The 25,032-nt window shown below is 33.6% G+C and overlaps 1 protein-coding gene across 2 annotated transcripts in view; it reads left to right on the plus strand.

Moving 5' to 3' along the window:
* The first annotated feature begins 323 nt into the window (after window positions 1-323).
* Sycp2 (synaptonemal complex protein 2) overlaps window positions 324-25,032 on the plus strand; it is a 53,379-nt gene continuing 28,670 nt past the window's right edge. For both annotated transcript variants that reach the window (XM_005362765.1, XM_005362764.1), the window contains exons 1-22: window positions 324-340; window positions 1,116-1,266; window positions 2,085-2,213; window positions 2,915-3,019; window positions 3,251-3,275; window positions 6,225-6,310; window positions 6,806-6,891; window positions 7,140-7,174; window positions 7,840-7,982; window positions 8,064-8,116; window positions 9,562-9,607; window positions 10,153-10,248; window positions 12,238-12,298; window positions 15,290-15,438; window positions 16,603-16,677; window positions 17,069-17,215; window positions 18,277-18,376; window positions 19,089-19,243; window positions 20,485-20,554; window positions 20,982-21,039; window positions 21,499-21,629; window positions 21,736-22,151. In XM_005362765.1, coding sequence (XP_005362822.1) covers window positions 324-340; window positions 1,116-1,266; window positions 2,085-2,213; window positions 2,915-3,019; window positions 3,251-3,275; window positions 6,225-6,310; window positions 6,806-6,891; window positions 7,140-7,174; window positions 7,840-7,982; window positions 8,064-8,116; window positions 9,562-9,607; window positions 10,153-10,248; window positions 12,238-12,298; window positions 15,290-15,438; window positions 16,603-16,677; window positions 17,069-17,215; window positions 18,277-18,376; window positions 19,089-19,243; window positions 20,485-20,554; window positions 20,982-21,039; window positions 21,499-21,629; window positions 21,736-22,151 — 2,334 coding nt within the window. The remainder of the gene's footprint in view (window positions 341-1,115; window positions 1,267-2,084; window positions 2,214-2,914; window positions 3,020-3,250; window positions 3,276-6,224; window positions 6,311-6,805; window positions 6,892-7,139; window positions 7,175-7,839; window positions 7,983-8,063; window positions 8,117-9,561; window positions 9,608-10,152; window positions 10,249-12,237; window positions 12,299-15,289; window positions 15,439-16,602; window positions 16,678-17,068; window positions 17,216-18,276; window positions 18,377-19,088; window positions 19,244-20,484; window positions 20,555-20,981; window positions 21,040-21,498; window positions 21,630-21,735; window positions 22,152-25,032) is intronic.

Below are 25,032 nucleotides of genomic sequence, written 5' to 3' on the forward strand. Positions count from 1 at the left end.
TCTTTTAATTAGAAATTGTTATAGAGGTAACATCTTTTTCTTAGTCACTTGGGGTTTTGAGTTTCCCCTTTAATGAATGAATTGTTCTTAATCTTTTCTACTTTCATGTTAATTTCCTCATTGATTTATCAGTTACTCAAAATTTTAATTTGTCTTAGGAACAAAAACTAAACACATTTGTGCAAGATATATAATTTAAAGTATATGACAAATATCCAGAAAGGACTTTTAAGAAACTGTTCTATGTGGTAGATAATACGGTACATAAGATGTTCTCTTTCATAGGTGTCTGTCTTCTCCTGCTGTTCTTAAATGAAGTAAAAATGCCTGTGAGACCAGACTTCCAAGTATGTAGTCCCTAGACAACAAGCAATCACTTTAATCACTAAAATAATTTTGTGTACTTACATCTGTCTGTTGCTGTATCTTTAGTAATGACAAACTCAATGTTTTATGACATATTGAAGAATAATTTAAATATGTATCTTCTTAAAAAATACTTTAAAGTATAGTAGTAGCATAAAATACAAAAGGTATTGATTCTTTATGTGCTTTCAGTATTAAAAATAGTCATTCACTGATTAATATATTATACCTAGACAGATAGAAGTTTTAAATTGTGTGATTCTTACATTTATATACATGTATCTTATCACTAAGTCTGTTTAGTGAACAGAATGCAGTCTGAATGCTGGACTGTAATAGTGGGGATAGTGGGTTTGATAAAAGTTGGATTATGGTAATACGTAGGTTGAATTAATGGATGTAAATTTTAGAAGGGTAAATTCATCTTGATGCAGTTTTATTTTTAAATATTAGAGTTTGTACTAAGGTATGCTAGGATGTTTCCTGTTTAAGTATAGTTGCTATAATGTTGATTTGATTTTTGTTTAGTTTTTGAATCAGTGAAGATGTAAATATAAATTGGAAACTTTAATACTTTCTATCTGAAATTGTTACTAAAGAACATTTATAATTCAGTTACTCTGAATAGTAATAGACTTTTTAAAAAAGCTATTTTATGAGCTTATTAATTTCATTTAAAAACCATCTTTGGTGACTCAGTTGCCTGAAGAGACTAAATTTGTTGGAATGTCTGTGCTGTTAACTCTCTCTCTCCAACAGCTGGAGAAGTGTATTGATGATGCCTTGAGAAAAAATGACTTTAAACCTTTGATGTTACTTGTACAAATTGATATTTATGAAGATGTGAAGATTAAATGTAGCAAACAATTCCTCCGCAAGTTGGATGACTTAATATGCAGGGTAAACACTCATTCTTGTTTAATGGCTCTTAAAATCATTACATTTGATATTAGTTTCTAGGAAGTACTTCATTTAGAAAAATAGAACAGAGAAAAACCTTGGACAAGTTTGCTTAGAGTTACTTAGATGTTGTTTTCTCTTGCCATTTGTTTATTATTTGAGGCATATCAACACGCTGAAATTGTTTCTAAAGTAAAATTTATAAGAATCTATGTTCTATTATTAATCTGAAGGGAAAGGTTTTACAAAGACCTATTGGCATATTTCTGGTGGTATGCAGTGCTTGGTAATTTAAAAAATCAAACACAAAATAATCCAAGACCTTGGATTTGATTTAACATTTCTGAAATTTATTTAGATTAAGAAAAGGTAACTACAAATTGGTTCCAAGTATCTTAAGATTGGTGATGAATCATTGGTTGAATAAGAATTTCTAATCTATTTATGGTAGCTCATGCCTGTAATCTAGCACGTGGCGATGCTGAGGCAGGAGGAATACCACAAGTTTCAGGCCTTTCTCAGCTATAGAGTAAGACCTTGTCTCAAAGTCAGTCAGTCTTGAGTTTCATTCTTTAAAATGGGAGGGACAGGTGCTTCCATAGAGTTTGAGTCCTGCAGAGGAGTGCTCACCATTTGCCCTTAGTGGGGTGGCTTGGGACAAGTTGCTTTATGAAGCCAGTCTTCTCATCATTTCCACTGTAAAGATAAGAACGGCTCCCTTTTAGAATTGAGGATTGTAAACTGATGCTGTTCCAGGAACAGTGTCTATCCCATACTACTTTGTATTTAAACTACTGCACTTAAATACTTTTTTTTAGGAACTTAACAAAAAGAATATTCCAACTGTTTCAAACATCTTGGTATCTGTTGGGAGATGCAGCAAGAATATCTTTATATTGGGACAAGCTGGACTTCTAACCATGATAAAGCAAGGATTAGTACAAAAGATAAGTACATAGTCATAGAAGGAAATCTGATAATGATAAAGGTAGAGTGATGAAGGTACTGTTTAAAAAAGTAGTCCAAACTGCTGAAAGTAAAATTAGGAACTTTAAAATAGAACTGTCGAGAATATTTTTATGATGTTGGATATATGTTATAAGGATAAAAGGTCAGAATGAAACTGCACAGGTTTCTTGACAACTATGTGAATTTGATGCCAATGGGCCATTATTTGGATCATTTTCTGAAGACCTAGTCATTTAGGTTGTTAACTACGTGACCCCCACACTAACATATAAGACACTAATATTTGTATTTTCACTGACATAACAGCACATTGATGAGTACCTCTGACATTGTTATGTACTCATATCTGAATCAAATAAGGTAAACTAATTTTAAAAATACCCAAATTAAAACTATCTTGATAGTTTTACAATAAGCGTATCTGTATTAAAAAGTTAAAGAGGAAACTGTAAGGGTTATTGTAATGGAATTAAGTTCATTCCCGTTTTAAACAGTGAGGAAATAGAGTAAGTAAAAAAAATACAAGACATTTTAAAATGTAAAATTTCTTTGATTCAATACTGGAGTTTTTTATGTTTAATGTCATTTTATTCTTAGGTTTATCGACTAAACAAATACAAGGACATAAAATTTATTAAAATGGAATTCAAAATAACTTAATATATGTATTCATCTTTACATGGTTTCCTGGTTTGAAAAGTCCAAGGAAGTTATTCTGAGCCAAGGACAATCAAAAGATGAAGCTGTTACGAATATGATAGAAGACTTATTTGATCTTTTGATGGTAAAAGTGACATTGATTGTTAAAGATCATGAATTTATTAGAAAGTTATTTGTTTTGGTTTAAGAATCATTAGTAGATTGGCTAGTGACTTGTACTGATCTGTCTAGAGCAGATAAAGCATTTGAACTGACTAGTATTAAATAATTTATTAATAAACAGTTATGCTGTGAATTTTTTATTTTAATAGCTTTTATAATAGTAAATTATAAATTAAATATTTACTTTTTTTAGGTTGTATATGACATCAACGATGAAGGTAAAATATCTTATTTCCATAAAAACATCTTACTGGGAACTTTTAGTATAATTATTTTAATACCCATAATACTGTCCTAGGAACTTAATGATCTAATTAAAGAATCGAATGTTTTCTGTAAAGGACCAGGTAGTAAAATTTTAGACTTTATAGGCCAAGAGAAAATGCAGACATTAGGTAGGTATTTCATATAAGAAAACAAAATCCAAAATTTATTTATGGGTACAGTTGAGAATGTTTTTTGTATTATGGATTTTCTAATGAAGCAGAAAACAATATTTTGCAATTTAGGGATCCAAGATTTTGTTTTTAAAATTGATATGTTTGTAATTTTATATATATCTTATAGAAAAGACCTGTATTTGGCCTTTAAGAAAATCTATCAGTTAAGGAATATTTTAATTAAAAATGTTTATCGCATGAAGTATTAATTGAATTCTGATACTTGCTGCAGTCTCTGCTCTTTACAATAAAGTCCTTACTCCCACTGAAGGTGATGTAGAATCTCCTCAGCCACAATAAATGGGCTTGGAATATAGCAGCTATACTTTGTACTAAAATCAATGTCCAAAATTATTGCTGGACTGCAAGTTGGAACTTGGAAAAAATGCCCGCTACATATTTGTGTAGAAATGCATATATGTATGTACACACACACAATATCAGATCTCCATTCCTTCACAAATATGCAGAGGGCATTTTGTTTTATATATGTGTGTGTGTGTTATACACATTTTTTTGAGACAGGATCTCACCTAGCCCAGGCCACTCCTCCTTATGTAGCTGAGAAATTTGAGACCCTGATCTCTTGCTGCCACCTAATGAATGCTGGGATTACAGGCATGTGCTCAAAATGCCTAACTTAGGGATTTTTATATGTTCACTATATCAGAAACATTGACAAACATGTAATGTTTTTCCTATGTGTCAGATTTTCTGGATAATCATGAATTCATTAGAGTATAAGTGAAAGAATCATTTCCTTTCTTCAGTCTACCTTGGCCACTAAGTTCTCAGGCATGGTTTTCCTGATATTTTTTTGTTGTTGTTGGTTTTTCGAGACAGGATTTCTCTGTGGTTTTGGGGCCTGTCCTCCTGGAAACTAGCTCTGTAGACCAGGCTGGTCTCAAACTCACAGAGATCCGCCTGCCTCTGCCTCCCGAGTGCTGGGATTAAAGGCGTGCGCCACCACCGCCCGGCCTCCTGATAGGATTTTTATGCACCTATATACTTCTACAGTCTCAATTTACTTCTATAAAATTTATAGAGTGCCCTCTTCTTTCTGCTTTGCGGAATAAGTTATATGTACCTTTTGAGTATCACTGGAAGGATGGTGATGTTTATCTGTCCACCAGGTGTAGAGTCATCCTTGATCTCAAAGTGGAATCCAGTGCTGCTAACTGCTAGTAAACCAGTCAGTCTCACAGGGCACGATATGTTGTAGAGCATGATAACTTAGGTTATAATTGGAAGTTAAATTCATTAACCAACATTTTCAATTCTAACAAAAGTTGGTAATAAGGTTGAAGATGGCTCTTGCTGAGAATAATTTTTAGTCTGGTTTTTAGTATGAAAACGATAGTTTGCTAGTGCTGGGACATCTGTCTGCTGTGCGTTTGGCAAGTAGATAAAATACACATAGCTAACAGACTAAGTTCAGAGTGAGTGAAGCTCACCTTTGGTGGTCCTGTTCCAGTATATGGGATTGATGTAGATGGTTTCCAAAGAGAGCCTGCTGAAAGTTAGTTCTGCCTTACAAAATAAGCAGAGTTGGATTTGTAAGCTATAGTTTTGTTTTGTTTTTTTTTAAGCTGGGGCAAACGAAAGCTATTTTAATCTTTAAAACTTTTTTAAATGACTTTCTTCATTTGTTTTACATAGTTTATCAGCTTTTGGTCTAATAAAATTTTCATTGGTAAAAGAATGAAGAATATGTTACAGCTTGCCAACTTTTATTTATAGATCACAAGTATATTATGCTAAGTGACCAGGTCCAGGTTACTTATTTCTTGTCCCTGGAGACTTCCTCATAGTTGGTAACTAAGGCTGATGAATCACTTACACACATAGTTTGCCTCTGAGAATAATAAGTAACTATGTTAAGCAAATTAATGATTTAAATAATAGTTAATGCTACCTTTCCATTGATTGTTTTTAAATTAGCATAACAATTTAAATTCTCAGAAAAGAATGGTCCTAAGAGTGCTAACATTGTAAACTGAGCCCCACTCATATTGTAAAGAAAATCATATAGCTTTTCATTTGAGTTGAGTATGGTTACGTGGAAAAGCTGTAATTTTGCTTTTGTGGTATTCCCATTCCTAAAACTTTTCAAATATGTTATAAAGTGGCATTAGCAAATTCCTCTGAATATATTTACTATTACTAACCTATTTTCAAAAGATGGTTTTAAATTGTTTAAAATTATTTTTCATGTACTATATCTGTTTTCCCATCCATCAACTCCTCCCAGATCCTCCCCCACTTCCCTGTCCACTCAGCTTTATTCATCTCTTTCTTTCTTTTCTCTTTCTCTCCATCCTTCCTCCCTCAAGAAAAAAAAACAAAGAAAATCAAAGTAATGATAGAAAACAAAAGGTGCCGCCTCAACAAAATGAGGTCCATTTTATGTTGGACATCTACTCCTGGTTTTGGGGCCTGCTTGGAGTGTGGTTGATAATACCCAGTAACATTCCATTGGGGGAAAAAAAACCTGATTTCCCATCAGGTATCAACAGCAAATAACTAAAAGTTGAGGGTTTAACAACCACAAAAATAAAAACAAAAAATCCCAAACCCTCAAGTCACTTGGAGATTCATGAGAGATAAATGTTGATTTCTTTTATAAAATGCTTGCGGTATGACTGAAAGTTAATGAGTCAGTTTTTCAGATAGCAAGTGACTGTTAAATTGATTTAAAATTAACATCTGCCAATAATTTTTATTCAGGTAAAAACCAAGTATTGGAAAGTTTCATAGCTCGCATCTGTGCCCTTGTTATTGATTCAAGAATGAATGTTTGCATTCAGCAGGAGGTAACTGTCTTTTAACACCTAAAAATGAGAAAGTAAATGATAAAATGAAATAGCAACTTAGACTAAGTTTCCTAAATTTATTTCATTGGGTTTATTTCTATTGTCTGAATAATTCATTGTCTGATAATGTATATTCTAAATATTCATTAAAAATCTATAACTAGATTTATATGTATATCATTAATGTGAGAACCTAAACTTTAGTATGTAAATGCCAGAGTAGCGTGTAGTCCTGTATGTGTACATGCGTATGCGTAACCATAAGAACATCCCTACCCCCTTAGATTTTAGAATAGTGAATGTGTTATTTCACAGTGGGTGCGAAAGCTTCAGTAAAGGAGTCAGCCCGCACTAGACTGGAAGTCCTTTCCCTCCCTCACCTAGATGCGTATTCCCTACTTAGCACAATTAAGAGAAAACCAAAACTTTTGAGTACATATACCTATTTCTCCAAATGCTTCTTGGAAAACAAAGCTACTTTTTTTTCTCTTCTAGGCTTTAAAAAAAATGAATTTGATGCTTGACAGAATACCTCAAGATGCCAACAAAATACTTTCTAATCAAGAAATACTAACTCTCATGTAATAATTTTTTAATAACTTGTTTTGATCAATTGTTCAATTTAACAGTTGTAAGAAACATGGTAACCATGAGTTTTAATTAGATAATCAACTGACAGTTTTATAATTTTTGATTTAATATAGCACTTATGTTTTCTCCTAAAGTCAGTTATACGAGTCTGTTCTAGATTTTAAATGTTTTTCCCAAAACATAATAGGCTTACTATCTAGTATTACTTCAGTATATAATTTCTTATTTTAATTCATAGGAGTAATATGGGAGAGAGGATTTTATATGTAGGAGGTAAGTATCTCTTTCCAAAATTTGAAATCATTTCAAATTTATGAATGTTAAATACCTCTGAAGATGTTATTAGCCTTCATGTTACTAGAATAATACACCAAAATAATTATAACCTGTTTATGTAAACCAAAGGAAAATATTAGAATCATAAAAATAAAGACATGTCTTGGAACAAATTTATCATGACAACAAAAATTAGATAAATATAATCATGCCTAGTTTTAGTTATGATCAATTTATTAGAATTACTTGTGCTAAAATTTTCCTAAATGACATATTAAAATTATAATGTCCAATATTTTTGTAGTTGATAGGCAGTTTTTAAACAATATATTTACTTCAAAGAACTTAAGTTTTCATTAGGTTCCTGTGAGTAAATTTTAATTGAGTGATTATATGTAAAGTATGGCTTTAATATGTGCTCTGGGATAAGTGTAAACGTAACAATTTTGTATGTTGTATGAATTGTTTTTCAATTTATAATTATAATGACATGGTAGAGCCTTAGAAGATTTAGGGATTTCTTTGACTTTTAAAAATTTTATTTATAAAAATGAATAATTTAGAAAATTTTTTTCTTTTGGTTTTTGTGCCTTATGAAATCAAGTTTCATAAGCTCAACTTTTAGAGTTTTGACCTCTACATTAACTAACAATCTTTTTAAGATTATGAATTACAGGTAGGCATTGTGGAAGCCTTGTGTAGAATGACTACAGAAAAAAGGAGACGAGAACTGGCGTGTCAGTGGTTTTCAATGGACTTTATTGCTAATGCATTTAAAGGAATTAGAGACTGTGAATTCGAAACAGTAAGTAGCATAAAATAACAAGTTTAGTAAAGATTTTTGTGTAATTTTGATTTTTAAAACCATTTTTCTTTTGAAAACTAGGATTGCAGGATATTTCTCAACTTGGTAAATGGCATGCTTGGTGATAAAAGAAGGTAAGCTGGATGCAGCTCATAGCCATTCCTTAGTAAGGAAGTAGAGCTGAGCCCAATTATGGATGTTATAAATATAATTTTTATTGCACTGTAAAAAATTTATTCAAGACAATATAAAACATACAGTAAGTTAGCACACTGCTAACCTGAAATACTCTTCTGAAAGCTTTATTTGGCTTTGTGCTTGGAAGGAAAAATGCATTTTATCTAATTTATATTAATAACCGAGTGTCCAAATTTGGTTTTACTCTACTTCAGAATTGTATGTATATTATTTGGTTTTTGAGGAATGATAAAAATCTGACTATACATCTACGCACTGGAGTGAAAATGTGTAGAAAACAAATCCTTGTACTGTAAAAGTAACATAAGTAGATGTTTTAGTATTTAATACCAGAAGCAAGAATGAACTGATATATAATTTTTACCATTAAAATTTATTTGTATGGGTGTTTTTATCTGCATGTATGTCTGCGCTCCATGTACATACAGTCCTGAAACAGCCAGAAGAGAAAATTGGATCACCTGGAACTGGAGTTAACAGAAGGTTGTAAGAAGCCATGTGGCTGCTGGGAACTGAGCTCTGGTGCCCTGGAAGGAACAGCAAGTGCTATTAATTGCTGAGCCCTTGCTCCAGCCCAGAGCAATACCATCGCAGTACTTGGCCCCGGGGATGATGTTCCTGATAAATCTTGTTTGCATTATTTATAAGGAAGTGAGAGATAGGGTTAAGTTCAATGAGTCATATATCTGCATTTGAATCATAAATTCCCATCTGTTCTTTTATTTGTTATTTAACCTTACTTTCTTCATTTTCCTTAGCTGCATCGTAAGAATACTAATAATACTTATTGCTTCTGTTAGTTATGGAGACTGACAGAACACACTGACATACTTAAAATAGTATCTTGCCATAAAAATGTTCTAAGGAGTTAACCACTTTTACAATCGATAACTCACATCTACCTTTTACCCGTCCAAGTTCTGTGGGATCTTGTATTGATACCTATTGAATTTAGAAACACTTGTTCATGTTTGAAAGGATATATTTTTAAAGTTGGTATAATTCCTTTAGTCAAAGTGGTAAGTAAATAGTATATTTAAAGTAATAATTGCTTTTCTTTACATAAACAAATTCCAATAAATATTTGTTGAAAATAGTAATGGCCTGGCTTGGTGGGTTTTCACCTTAGCTAATTGCTGCAAGTTTGCAGCAGGGGTATCAAACTTGAGGCCAGCCCAGATAACAGTGAGACCTATCTCAAAAATTGCATTAAAGAGATTATTTTATTTAAAATTTTATAATCAATTTCTGATTTCTCTTTGATTCGAGACATCGTTTTTTTATGGCTGAACAAGTTAGAGACATTTGTATATTTATAACTGGACAAGTTAATTCTGGGAAGGTAGATAAATTTTTTTAACTAAAATGTTTTGTGTTTTAGGGTCTTTACATTTCCTTGCTTGTCAGCATTTCTTGATAAATATGAGGTAGGTTTTTAAATTTATCCAAACTTGAGTTATTAGATAATTTTTATGTAAAAACTAAATGGATTATGGGTTATGTAATGATTGAAAACACTAAAAGTACTAGATTTAGATGGTTTAGCTGACTGGTCCTGTATATGATAGTGACACCAGGAAAAATATGAGCCCGCTCACCTGAGCCAAGAAGGAAAACAGCAGACCATAGTTCTCCACATTTTCTCCTCTCCTTAAAGACATTGCTGATTATCATTCATAAGTATATTCAAACTATTTTCAATCTCTATTAGTACTTAAAATGATGTCTGTGTAAAGCATTTAAGTAGCATTTTCTTGTGCCAAACTATCTAAATATTAATGCATGTAGACAGATTGATGTCTTCATCTACTTAACACTTTATCTCTTAAATACTCAGGGACTATTCTACTTTATAAGTGTTGCCAGAGTCTAGAATCCTAAATAACCTCAAATAATTCAATCATGGCTATAATCTAATGGCAATTTTCCAAGTTTTGTAAGCAGAGTATATAATTTTTATGTATTATGTTAGCTGCAGATCCCATCAGATGAAAAACTTGAGGAATTTTGGATTGATTTTAATCTTGGAAGCCAGACTTTGTCATTCTACACTGCTGGAGATGATGATGTAAGCTCTTACTCCTTTATGTTACTCTCTATGCATGTGAAGAATGTTCTTGAAATTTACTTTCAGAATGCATGTTTGTATACTTTTTTAGCCATTTTTGATTGACATCAACATTAGCCTTTTATTTTAAAGTTGTATAATCTATCAAGCTATTTAAAATGAAAATTATTTGATTTTTTATGATAACAAAATGAGAGCTAAATTTTAATATTTTTAAGAAAACCTTTCAGAAATGAATATTAACAATACTTTTTTGGTCACATGAAAAAAATGAATCAACATTAGAAAAGACAGCTTGGAGTCTACTCGTTGGTATAGTGCTAAGTAGGCAGGAAGCCTTGGGCCACTCAGACACTCCATGGGAACATTGGCAGGTGACAATTGGTCTTACTTGGTCTTGAAACCTCCTGGGAGAAGTAAGGGAATTTCTATGTACAGTGGCATGTAGAAGTGAATTTTAGTTCTATGTTGTGTCTTAGCCATGTGTAGACTTTGAAAGTAGACTATTTCTTGTTCTGTTTGTTATCTGGGGAAAGGTATTAAGAGTTATTATTTCCTAGCTGTCACTTGGGATGTTTGGTACAGTGGCTCAGATGGTGTAGCCACTCCCAAATTCTGACAGTTGATCAGCATAGCCTAGTCTGGTTGCTACCGCTGATATAAAGGAGACTGAACTTTTTATTTTTATAGTTCTACTTCCTTCACACGGAACATTTTTATAAGTGAATATTTGCCAGTGCTTTTTGCATTTTCATATACTTTTTAGCATACCTTCATAGAATGCTCATTTTCAGCAACTATTAGAGTATAATTATTGTAGTTATTGATGTCCTCATGATTCAGTTTGACCTAAATCTAGAAAAGATAAGCAATCATACTATAGTATACATAATTAGGGAATGTATAAGTCCATCTATAAGTTATTCAAAATACTGATTAAGATATTAAGACATTCTTTCCAGAATTACATTTTTAGTTCTCTTTTCTCTCGAGCGCTGTAGTAGTATGTTCTTCCTGAGCTGCTTATTCTCCTAAAACCATGATCCATACAGTGGCCACTTAAACCCCTTCTTTGTCTCATTGATGTAGTGTAAAAGACTTTTACAGCGTTGGCAGCTGAATATCCCTCTGAGATACAGCATTCTCCTTGTTCAAACCACTGAATTTCAAATCTTACAGGCTGTTTTTACCGGAGGGAACCCTCTTGCAGGTCCTTGAAACCTAGTTTCTGTGATACTGTCAACACAGCCTAAAATTAGTTGGAAAGAATTTTAATGAGAAACTATCTAGATTATGTCAGCCTGTGGTCATGTCTGCAGAGGGGAAGTTGTCTTGATTGTTAACTGATGTTGGAAGACCCACCCATCAGGCACCATTCCCTAGGCAGGGGGGTTAAGGAGAGTACAGAACAAGCAAGAATCCAAGAGTTGATGTTCTGTTCTTGAATGTGGATGTGATGCTTCAAGCTCTTGCCTTGACTTCTCACAGTTATGAACTGTAACCTAGAACTGTAAGTCAAATAAACTCTTCCTTCCTTGCAATTTTGTCAAGATATTTTATCACACCAACAAAACTTCTACTAGGACAGTACCTTCCAGTTTAGTGTTTGGTAAAAATACTGTCTGCTTAAAAATGGGTTCTCTGGTCATTAAGTATAAAGTAGCCTAGCTGCCAAGTTTTGTATCACATTGTCCAATTTTTTTTCCTTATAGTAATTACTAAAATTCTGTTTTCTGATTTCTTAAAAGATCAAGATTTGTTTTTTCTTGTTTATAGCTGGTATAAGGCATATAGGGCATTGGGATTTGTTATTTTTAGAATCAATAAATGAAGTATTGAAGGACTAGAAATATGAATGTTTAGTGATAGAAGGTGTACAGGAGATATGAGAAGGCTAAGTCACATATAGTTTAACTTAAATTGATATTGAAAGAAGTTTTAAATTGGGAGTAAATATATATGTAAGACTTTTTTTTTTCTAAATTTAAGGATCATCAATGGGAAGCAGTCACTGTGCCCGAAGAAAAAGTTCAGATGTACAACATTGAAGGTACTAAACCTGAAGCTTGTTTTTTTATTTTTTATAATTCTCTACTTGGTTCCTATCATAAGGCATACAAACTGCAAGTTAATATGACAGACTATGAAAACTCTGTAGATACACACATCCATAAAGTCATCACATTCTTCACCCCAGTTTTCTTCATCTAAAACCACAATATTTGGTCTGATCAGTATCATGACCATGTTTTCAAGGTTCTTACATTCCTACCCCATTTGTTTTAGTAAATCCAAACAATTTGTTTCTCAGTCCTATAAGAGGAGTTAGTTAGCACTGTAGGACAAATACATGAAATTTAGCAGACTGATAAAAGGCCATATTAAATTAGGGCACATATTTGTCATTTAAAATATGTATAGATATATGTATATATTACCATAGTATTAATTTGCATTTTTAATGAGCAGTAATGGTGAGTACCTTTTCTGCATGAGCTCTCTGGCTGTTTGTGTGCTTTCCCCTGTGGAGCGTCTGCTTACACACTTCTGTCTTCTGCTGAGCTGTCTGTTTATTCAATTCTGAAGTTATTGTGTATCTTAGAATACCAGTCCTCTGACAGATACATTTTGTGAACATAGTCTGTATTGTGCTTTTATTTAAGGGTAGGTTGTACAGGAAAAGAAGGCTTTTAAGTTTGAAATCTAGTTGATCAGGTTTGTTTTGTTTTTCCTTGTATAATTGTTGCTTTCTATGACCTAAGAAATCTTGGTCTATTTTTTAGTCACAGATTTTCTGTTTGACTTTGGCTTTAGTTTTTGTGTTTTAGTATGGTGAACTAAATCATTCATTTTTGTTTCGGTTGTCAGAAATTGTAGGTGATTTTGTGAATTTATAGCTATTTTAGGATTATTTGCTAAAATGACTTTAATTTCTTTGACTTTCTTTCCCTGGTCACATGCTGTACCATTGACTATTACCCTTGGTGATTCCTCTGTTAAGTCATCTGGCTCTGTAAGAGTAGTCTTGTTTTTTTGCTGATTTTGTATTTCTTAGATTTGTTTACATGTTATGACCAGTACCACAGTCATGCTTTTATGTTCATGCTTAACAGAAACAGCTAATTTATTTTCTGAAATTGAGTTTTCAGAACTATGGCCTTTGGATTATCCATATACATTTAAAGAGGTTTTGTGTAATCATTACAGAAAACTTCCTAGAATTGTGACTGTGAATCAGAGTGAAGTACTAGAACTAGAGTTCAGACCATAGAGATAGAGTTCTTTATTTGGGTCCTGGACTTCCCTAAACAATGTTTGATGTTTTTCAATGTATGCCTTATAGATATTTTGATTATTTTGATTAATTTATTTAATGGCAGAAGATACATTTAGATTTAGGAAGTATAGCCATTCATTGTCCAACTCCAAAGTCAGCTCTTATTTTTAAGTAGAGATGTATATGTGTCCAAATAATCAAATTTTACTATGCAGATTATACGCCATTTTCTGATTTATTTGCATATGTATAAAATGTACAGCTGCAGTTATTGATGAATCAAGTATAATTCAGGGAAGAATCCAAGTAGTTCTCTTTATAATGTTAATTCTATCACTTTTGAGATAATTGCTATTAATTTCTCCCCAGAAATTAGCACAAGCTGTTTGCCATGGTTCATTGTCTTCCCATATTTTTTTAATTGCGTCAACAGTAAAAGCAACTATAACCTCTGCTGGGTCTATACCTAGTAGTTGACAAAGTCTCAATTTTCCTTTTATAATTAGAGACTTTTTCCGCATAAGTTTTTAATTTTTTACTTGGTTTATGTGGTAAAAAGGTCCATTCTAAGATAGTATCTTCCCTCTGCATTAAAATTCCTGTGGGGAATTCTGGGAAGCAATATGAGTAGAATACAATTAAGATTTATTTCTTTTCAATGCTCTTCAATTCTTTTTCCACTTCAGCTGTTAATTCTCTGGGACTACTCAAAGGTTTTGTCTAAATGAACTATTAAGTCAGATGTTATCCCAGTAGCCGTCGTAGACTGGAAATATCTCCTAACAATCTTTGAAAGTCATTTAGAGTTCACAATCAGTCTCTACTAATTTGTGCCTTTTGTGTTCTAATTTTCTGTAAACCTATTTTGTAACTTTGGTAATTGACAGAAGCTCCTCTTTGTAGTTTTTTAGAAGTAACTTGTAATCCCCATTTAGGCAAAACTGTCTTCTTCAAACATTCTTCCTGCATTTGAGTCAGATAACAAAATGTTTTCCATGTAATACTAAATTTTATAGACTTAGAAAATAGGCTTACATATTATTTCCAATGGCTGATTTATAAAGTATTGTCTCAGGAGGGGACTACTGAGCCTTCCCTGTAGGAGGACAGTCTACTGGTATCTCCTAGTAGGCTGAACATTATTATAAGTAGCATCACAGAGGTAAGCAGGAGCATAGTGCCTCCTATAGTGTGAATTAGTTGCTATAATTTCTTGGGATATCAAGTATGGACACCTCATATAACTGGGACTTAAAGTATGATTTTTTTTTATGTGGTTGAAAAGTTCCTTGAGGATAAGGACTATATCCTTCTCTATAATACTAAGGAAATTTTATCAAAATGTTATTAGCAGTCAATATGTTGATTTACCAGAGATCTTTGTTTGTATATATGTGTATGTGTGTGGTATATATGATGTATTATATATATGCTGATAACTTGAGTTAATAATTACATTATTTCTAGCTATTTTAAGAAAGCAGCTTTTTCAGGCACATTCATGGAATATTTTAAGAATTGGTTAGGGCCTGGAAACTGTTCCAGGGACCTATCTCAATGTTGAGGGCATTGTGATATAATTTATAGATGAGGACACTGAAAGTGAAATATAAATTGACTGATTTGTTTGTGTAGTTAGAGTTGGGTAAACAATTTCCAATTTAAAATGTATTTTGATTCAATTTGCTGCATATTTTATTTATAATAGTTATAGACTAGTATCATAGACATTAATTTATTATTATTAATGTTTTCTATATACAGTAAGAGAATCAAAGAAGCTTCTGGCTATAACTCTGAAAAATATAGTAAGAATTAGTAGAAAAGAAGGGAAGGAGTTACTTTTGTATTTTGATGCATCATTGGAAATCACCAATGTGACTAAAAAGATTTTTGGTGGAAATAAGTACAAGGTAAGCTTTTAAAATCTCCCTTCAATAAATAGTATTATGTTTTTACAGACTGTTTGGGACTGTTAAGTTATACTGCTTTTTCCATTATCAGAATCTTAAAATGGCATAGATTCTTAGCTCTTTAAAATTGTACTGTGAATGGCTTACAAGATGCCTCAGTGGATAAAAGGCACTTTGCCACCAAGCCTGAAGACCAAAGTCTGTTCCCCAGTTTCCACCTTTGTTGGAATGAGAGAACTGGTTTCACAAATTGTCCTGACCGTTACATGTGCACTGTGGCACATGTACATGAACACACAACAAATAACATGATTTTAAGCAGTTCTGTAGCGTGCTTATTGGCTCATTAAGTCGTATCCTTGAGATGTCTTTATGAACTGTCTCAGGTGACAGTCATCTGGCAGTAGCTGGTGAGATCATTTGAGTCACTATGTCTTTGAAGACTAAAATGAAACATTTTCAAAATATTAAACATTTTGAGAATTAGTAGAAATGATAGAACTAAACAATTGACCTATGGAAAAATTATATAAATTGGAGAATGTCCATTGAGAGTCACAGTGCAAAGCATGATTATGGAGATGGGACTTGAAATAGCATATGGAGAAATAATAATATGGAAGACTATGTATAAGCCAGCACTCTTTAACTGAAAATATAAGGTGGCAGTTTATGGGACATTTTCGGGAGATACTCTTAACAATTTTGAATACACGCCAGTATTCAGAAGGCAAGGACTGCCCACCTCCATCCAGGTTTAGTAAGTTGAGCATCCAAACTGCCCAGGCCCCCCAAAAGCCAGCACGTGCAGTAGGATCAAAAACCCATTGATACTCTTAACAATTTTGAATACACGCCAGTATTCAGAAGGCAGAGGGACAGTTGGGTTATTGTGTCATTGTGAGTTAAAGACCAGCCTGAACTACCTAACAAGATTCTGTCTCAAAAAAATGTCAAAAATATATATTCATAAGGGACCCTTAGGCAGTAAAATAGAAAACTTAAGACCGGATAGTGCTAAGTAATGGATGTGTTCTTAAGTTAGACCATGTATGTATGTATAGTAATGATTTGGGGATAATTGGTGGTTGGGGGAGAAAATGGGTAGGAAATAAATGCATGAAATAGGAAGAAAATGGCATCACTTTGAATTCTGAATTTTAGGAATTTACCAGAAAACAAGGTGTTTCAGTTGCCAAAACATCTATTCATATACTTTTTGATGCAATTGGATCACAGGTATGTCTCTGACTTACTTGATTTTTTTTTTACGCTAAATAAAATTACAGTGGTAAAGTTTATTTTAGAGAGTGATTATGTGGAAAGCAAATGGTCTAAATATAAATTCTATAATAAAACATTTTAGTTATAATTTCATTATAGAAGTAAAGAATTATTGAAAACTATAATTTACTAATTTTAAAAATAAGAACTGTAAGTGGCAGAGCTTATTTGCAAAGGTGACTGTTTTGTTGGGTCATTTTGTGAAACTTAGAAAATGCCTGGTAAGGGAAGATAGTGTGAATGTGAGGGGGCAGAAGCTTTGCCAAAGTACAGTGGTTTTTGAGAGATGCATTTGTTTTGTAGTTTCTTTTTTAAGATGGAGTTTTCTGCATTTTAAATTCAACAGATTCTAGTGCCAGAAAGTCAACCATCTCCAGTCAAAGAAGACCTTGTTCATCTAAAAGAGAAACCTAACCTTCAGAAGAGACTTGAAAATCCTCCAACAGAGGACAGCAGCAGCAAGCAGGAAGACAGAACAAGCAGCCAGGATGAGGTAAATATGGTGTTGACTGAATTACTTTATTACTAAACTCCACTGCTGAAGGAAACAGAGCAAAGGTACCTAGAGTAGATAAATACAATGTTGCCTTGATGTAGCATTTCAGTTTTTGTCCCATCTTTTACAAATGCAAACGGAAGCGCACGCCACTCGGGAGGCAGAGGCAGGCGGATCTCTGTGAGTTTGAGACCAGCCTGGTCTACAGAGCTAGTTCCAGGACAGGCTCCAAAGCCACAGAGAAACCCTGTCTCGAAAAACCAAAAAAAAAAAAACAAAAAAAAACCAAATGCAAACGGAAGCAAGTATGTTATTTAGTAAGTCATGTTTGTTATATTGTACACTTGGACATTCTAAATTGGAGATATATAGATGAGTTACTTTTTCCCACTTAAGTTTTTTTTTTTTTCTGTCATATCTTTGCTTTGGTTCTAACATAAAATACAACCTTAAACAGTCCTGAGGTGTTTTTTTTTGTTGTTGTTTTGTTTTGTTTTTTGTTTTTTACTTTGAGCCATCTTATTTATGTGGCATTCTCTGAAACTTGTGTCCCCTGTATTCCCTACTTCTACTTACCAATTTCTGTTACTTTCAGTGATGTGGGGTAATTCAAACTTTTATTATAATTGGTGGCTCTGAATTCCTGTTACTTTAAATGATAGTAGATGAGGAAAAATACTGGAAAATGCTTAACATTTTGAAAGCATTCAAAGTAGTTTTAAATACCTAAATGTGCAAACATTATCTTCATGAAATGTTGGAAATCACAAGTTATTCATCAATAAATATCTATAAAATAATTTTAGCTTACAAAGGTACTATATTATGTAAGCCCAGTGATCTATAAATATTCTAAAACATTTTTGTCATTACCAAACATGAAGATAAAACCATTTAAGTAAGTTAGCTTAAAACAAAGAAATTTGTGGGACATTGTAATTACTTAAAAATACTTCACATTTTGCATGTAGTCAAGCAAAACTCTGTGACTAAAATTGCAGGATAGTTAATGTTTAAACAGAATATACTTTTATTGTGGCTTTTTCTTGTGGTTTAAGATAACTACACCTTGCAGAAAGAAAATGTCTGAAGCATCAATGATAGTTCCCGATGCAGATAGATACACAGTGAGAAGTCCAATACTCTTAATCAACACATGTAAGTGTAAAACACTCTTAAAAGATTGTAGCAAGTATTTTAGGGGGGGAATTTTTATTCTGGGAAGTTCTGGATATAAAATTGGTAAAAATATAAATCACGGTATCTTAGAAGAAAAGGTATTGACTTAAACAAATATTAAAATATTAATATTCTGTTAATTATCATAATTTAAGCAGAAGGCATTATAACATAGTGATTAGAAACCGTGTTGGAGTCATAAGGTTTCTTGGATTTAGTTCTTTACTACCAGCTTTGTACTTGACACGCAGTATCCTCTAAATTCAGAATCAATTTATTTTCCAACCCGTGGAGCCAAAATACCTCATCAGTTTGGGTACAGGATTACATAAAACCATTCATGCAACAAATAATGTTGTAAAATATTGACATATAGTACCTGGCACATTCTAGTAGTAGTTGCTCTGATGACAACTTAATAATAAGTTTCAAGTCCAAAAAAATAAAAATCTTGTTACACTCTGGGTAACAGCCCTGTGCATGACAGATTTATCAAATGAGTAGTTTCTGATTTAATAATTCTTTGTATCTTTCCTGATGTTTTTTTCTCATTGTACTAAATGGTATAGTGTCCACTTAGTTGTTGCCAGAAACCTAGGAATGTCCTGAGAACTTCCACCTCTTACCTTCCTCATCTGAAAGTACCTCTGTAACAGCAGGAAAAATAGCTGTGTTATCTTTGTTCCTTTAGCAACGCCCCAAAGAAGAAGTAGGGCACCACTGCAAGCAATAACTTCTGCTGAAAAAGCTGATGTTTCTAAAACATCAGAAAGAGAAGTGGATTGTGCTGTGTCACTCAAATCTAGACAATCTGATGGAAGAAACAGATGGAATATTAGAGACAAAGTAAGGATACTTTGTGTTCAAATAAATTTTAACAAGTTATTTTAGAAATTTATACTGAGCTGCCTTCTTTTTCAAGTACAATATTTAGAAGATGACAAGTTTTTCTAAATACCAGTAATCTTTGAAAGTGTTCTTCTGGCATGTGCTTTCATTAAAATTCTGAAGTGCCTGTTTCACTGTACCTGAAACTTCACATATTACTAAGAAAAAGGAAGTTTCTGTCATTCTTTTATTATACAAACTTGTGTCTGCTGCGAGAAGATTAATACAGAATGTGAGATTGTAGTGGAGTGTCTTTAAGTGTCTGAAAGTCTAGCATGGGGTTGGACGGATTAATACGACTGCCTTATGGTTAAAGCATAAGCATCCTCAGATGCACGCATAGGATGCAGTAAGAACCCAATGAAGAAACAGGAGCCTAGCTCCAAAGATGAAAGCTATTAAATTAGTGTGTGCAGAAAGATGAATGGCCTAAGAGTTAAATAAATTATAAGCTATTGTCAAAGTAATGGTTTAAATAGTGTAGTATAAGTGTTTGTGAATAAAGTCACTATTTTTCTAATTTTGTGGCATGGTTCTGAGTATTGTGTGATGACTGGCATCCCAAAGAGGACAACTAAGGGCAAGGTAAAATATCTGCATCTAGGCAATGTACTTTGCTGATAGTGATGTTAGGGTTTTGTTTGTTGGATTGTTTTTAATCTTGATCTAGGATGAATCTGTGGCTATAGGAAGAAATATTGATTTTGGGAAAAGAATTACCTGGAAAGTGCTCAAAAAATTTTAATGAGCAATTAAATTTTAATAAGTTTCAGCTCTTTGTACTTTGGTAAAAGAGAATAGGGTATGAAGTCAACAGCAACAAGACAGATATACGTGGAGATTTCAGAAATCATCATTAGTCTTAAGTGTAGTAACTCTGAGATGAGATTAGAAAGTTGTGGGCTCTCATGTCTTCATGTCTCCAGTGAAAATTGTGGCCTCTCATGTCTTCATGTCTCCAGTGAGAGTTGTGGGCTCTTCTGTCTTCATGTCTACAGTGAGAGCTGGGCTTTGGTGCATTTCAAGATCAGGCAATGATGGTCTTAGAGTGTGTGCATAATGTTCATGAAATGTATACCACCTAATTTTCATACAGAGGCAACCTTACATTTTCTCCAAACCTTATTAATGGTCTTTAAAAAGCTGAATTCATATAATATCTTAATGTGTATTTACATATATGTTTCCTCTGTTGATAGCATGACAAAACTACTAAAGCTGTAGAAAACAAAGAAAATGAAGACAATGAATCCCTAGACCAAAATTTCAGTAAGTACTTTTGTGGATTAAGATTAATTTTAGTCACTGTGAGTGCAGCTGCAAAAGTATATGCATGCGTGCGTGTTTTTAGTGTGCACATACAAGTCTGTGTACATGCAATTGTGTATGTATACATGTGTGACCATGCAGATGGGTGGGAGTGAAAAAGAACAAGTGAGCCTTTTTAGTCTTCTTAGCCCCAGTGGCTTTCATTAATTTGGAAATAAGTTTATAATAACTGCCGACATTATATAAAGAAATGTCAGTGTGATGAGAAAATAGACTATATAACCTCTGCTCCTGGGAAGTTTGAGTCAGGGAGGAGAGCATAATCTATGTATTCTTACCTCAAAATGTCCACTTATATAGAATTATATTCACACTTCATTCTTCTAACTGCATGAAAAAGTGACTGTTATGATTTTGTTTTATTTAGATGAAATTGAGGACAATTTTTCTGATGTATATGCAGTGAAGAAAGTAGATGAGTCTGCGTGAGTATAAGAGAATCTATCAGACCCCTTAGCATGTATTCATATTTTGGGTGAATTAAATTTAACAGATTTGAAAGAAAGGCCTTTCTATTATTAGAATGCAATGCCAGTCATAACATTTATTGATAGCTATGATGGAACAATAAGAAAGAAGCTGTCTTATTCTTTCCGTATGAAGGAGCTGTAAGATCTTTGCAGTACTAGTGTGGAAAGTTTTCCTTAGTTTAAATTTACAATAAGATAGATTAGGATATGAAAGATGTATTTAGGAATATAGCAGTGTAGTAACATCATGATTCTTTTCGAGTATTTTTAATCTTATCAGTTATATTTCACATGCTATAAGTTTTACATTTAACAATGTTCTAAAAAAACATTGACTGTATATAAACATAATGTCTTAAAAAGAGTCATGCACTTGTATTTGATAATATATTGAACAAATACTATTTTTTCTAGATTACCTAGTGTTATGGATATCTCTAAAAATACAGCACACTCCAAATGGGCATGTTGGACACCTGTAACAACCATCAAACTCTGCAATAACCAGAGAGCCCGTACTTTACCAGGACATACTTTTACCCAAGGTGAAAATAGTCTTATCTGTTAATGCAGTAGTGCTCAGGGAAACACAATAAAGTTTAGATGTTACCTATAAACTCATTCTAAAAGACTTTCTTATTCTTCTAGTAGACACTGATGTCAACAAAAAATGCACTAAACAAAAATCACTTGATGATGATTCTGAAGAAACACATAGGGTAAAATACAAGAAAGATGTATTCAAGTATAACAATTCAGATGAAGCAGAAGTTTGTGAAAGAAACAATCAAGAACAAAATCATTCTAAACATTCACAAAATAAAAATACTGAAAACACTAAGCAGAGTGATTGGCATATTGAATCTGAAACTACTTATAAATCAGTACTCCTAAATAAGAAAACTGAAGAATCACTCATCTATAAGAAGACATGTGTATTGTCAAAAGATGTGGATGCTACTCTTTGTGATAAAAGCCCTTCTAGAAAAAGCATGAGGAGAAGTACAAAATCAAGGAAAGAACTGACTTCTGAACTTAACTCATGTGCACTAAAAGAAATGCCAGTGGTGAGTATTGGCTGTATTCATTTCTTACACACCCATAGAGTGCTTACTGTTAAGAGAGTCTTAACGTATTGCCATAGACTTGACATGGATAATTCAGTTCCTAGATGCTTCCTTAAGTTCCTCATTTACCTCCTAACACAGCCCCTTGGAACAAGCATGTAAGTATGTATGAATAAAACAACCCTTGATTTCTTTTTTCTCTATCCCTCTGAAAGTGTAAATTGAATTAGTGTTTCACAATGCTGCTTTTCTATGAGTGGCCATGATTTTCAGCCTCACCTCATGCCTAAAGTGACAAGGCCAAAGGGACTGTGAACTACAGTCTCTGAAATAAATCATGAGGAAAAAACATAACTCTTACTCTCAAGTTCTCTCAAGTATTTATCATAATGTCAAAAATGTAACATATTTTCTAAGTTAGGTTTCTTTAAATCAGCTTGCTATTTTTTCCTAATAGCACTCTTTCCTGTGTCATTACACAGCATTTCCTGCCCTTTCTGTGGTGGATCAGGCTCCTATAGTCATCTGTCTGACTGCCTTCTGTTTATTAGATCCGCACAGAACAATAGCACCTCTGTAATTCAGTAAGACTCAAGGCTCTCCTGTTCTGGGAGATCTGAAGTCATACACTGTTTTCAGGGAGATTCAGTTTTGTCACATTTTATTAAGCCGGTAACACATCTTCTGTCAAGAAGGGATAGTGATAACTTCCTTTATTTATAAAAACACAGACTTTAAAATGATTAACATACTTTTTATTAGTTTTTAAATACATAGAGTTGAACCCAGAAAGAAATATAAAGTGAACAGACCTTAGCTTTTTAAGTACTGTTAGAATTTTAAAAACTAACTTATCTTCACAACTGTTCAGTCCCATGGAGGCTTCACAGCTGCTGTTAAAGTTCATGAGTTTTCTCCATCATGATCTTGACCTCCCTTGCTTGCATTTTCCCTCTTCCCTCTCTTTGGCTGGATTCCCAGAGTTTGGTCTGGTACTCAGTTGTGGATCTCAGCATCGGTTCCATCAGTTACTGGATGAATACTCTGTGATGACAGTTGGGATATTCACAATCTGATTACTGGGGAAGACCAGTTCAGGCTCCCTCTCCACTATTGCTAGGAGTCTTAACTGTCGTCGTCTTGTAGATTCTTGGGAATTTCCTAGCACCAGGTTTCTTCCTAACCCCATAGTGGCTCTCTATCAAGATATCTCTTTCATTGCTCTCCCACTTCACCCCTCCCCTCCTCGACTATCACATTCCCTTGTGTTGTCATCCCCCATCCCCTCCCCTCTACCGCCCTCCTTCAACCCCAGTTTATCCAGGAAATCTCATAAAATTTCTCTTCCCAGAGTGATCTATGTGTCCCTCTTAGGGTCCTCCTTGTTACCTAGCCTCTCTGAGTCTGTGGATTGTAGCCTGGTTACCCTTTCCTTTTCATTTAGTATCTACTTATGAGTGACTTCATACCATGTTTGTCTTTCTGAGTATGGGTTACATTCATTCAGGATGGTTTTTTCTAGTTCCATTCATTTGCCTGCAAATTTCATAATATCATTGTTTTTTAAAGCTGAGTAATAACTCCATTTTGTCAATGTACCATATTTTCTTTATCAATTCTTCAGTTGAGCAGCATCCAGGTTGTTTCTGGGTGTCCCAGTCAGTAGGACCAGGCTGTATCCCTGGTGCATGAGTTAGCTCATTGCAACCCATTCCCTGTGGTGGGATGCCTTGCTCACTCAGCCTTAATGCAGGGGGAAGGGACTTAGTTCTGTCTCAACTTCATGTGCCAGACTCCCCCTGGGAGCTCTTACCCTTTGGGAGGAGTGAATGGGGGGGAGTGGGTTGGGGGGAAGCCAATGGGAGCAGGTGGAGAGGGAGGAGGGAGAACTGTGGTTAAAATGTGAAATTAAAAAAAAAATTCTCAAATACAGTGGTGATAATTCTTTGTAGTCTTAATTTTTCAGCAATTTTCCTAGACACTCATTTAGGAAACGTTTTATGGTTACAGTGAATGTTTCCATTTCCCTTTAATAACATCTTAAATGGTACAATTTATAGAGATGTGGCATTATTAATTCATGTCTGTAGTTTATATTAAGATTTGCATTATACATTGTTGTGCTTTTATACCATCAAGAGATTGAATTTTTTCCATTGTTGAAGAATTCTTGTTTTTTCTACCTATTCCTGATGACTGGATCACATTGTTTGCGTATTTAGAGTTTGTCAAAAAGTCTTCTAAAGCAATAGTATTAGTTTGCATCTGTATCAGCAATTAGAATTATGCTACATGCTTGCTAGTACTTAGTGCTATCAGGGATTTTCGTTTTAGTATGGAGTGGTTCTCAGTTGAAATTTCTTAAAATCATGACTTAGAGGAGCTTTCATTGTTTTTTTTTTGCCATTCTATGTATTTGGCATGTTGTTAAGATTCTATATGAAAAGGTACTGCCAAACACAATTCATGTAGATTATCTTACATGGCGTCTTTTATTCTGTGGTTTACAATTAGGTCTGTGATCTGTTTTAACTGTTTGTGCGGAGCAAAGGTTCTGTTTACTATATGCTTGTTCAGTGTATTCTAGCATGATATTATATAGTGAGGACAAGACTGTGACTGCTCCAAGGTATGGTAGAGGGGAAGGTTTTATTTGTAGATACAAGGGAGAGTACAGTCAGAGACATCTGGAAGTCTTAGAGCAGGAAGAGAAAGGGGTAGAACAAACATGGCTTTGAGAAAAGGGGAGGAGGGTGAGAGAGGAAGAAAAAGAAGACTTTAAAAAGAGCAAAGAGAGTGGGCCAAGGGCGTATGGCCTAAATGTCAGCAGTGTTTTAGGGTAGAGGCTTGGGTGAGAAGAGCTAAGAAAAGACACAAGTAC

This window comes from Microtus ochrogaster, linkage group LG8 (genome assembly GCF_000317375.1).
Source record: "Microtus ochrogaster isolate Prairie Vole_2 linkage group LG8, MicOch1.0, whole genome shotgun sequence".
Taxonomy (NCBI): Eukaryota; Metazoa; Chordata; class Mammalia; order Rodentia; family Cricetidae; genus Microtus; species Microtus ochrogaster.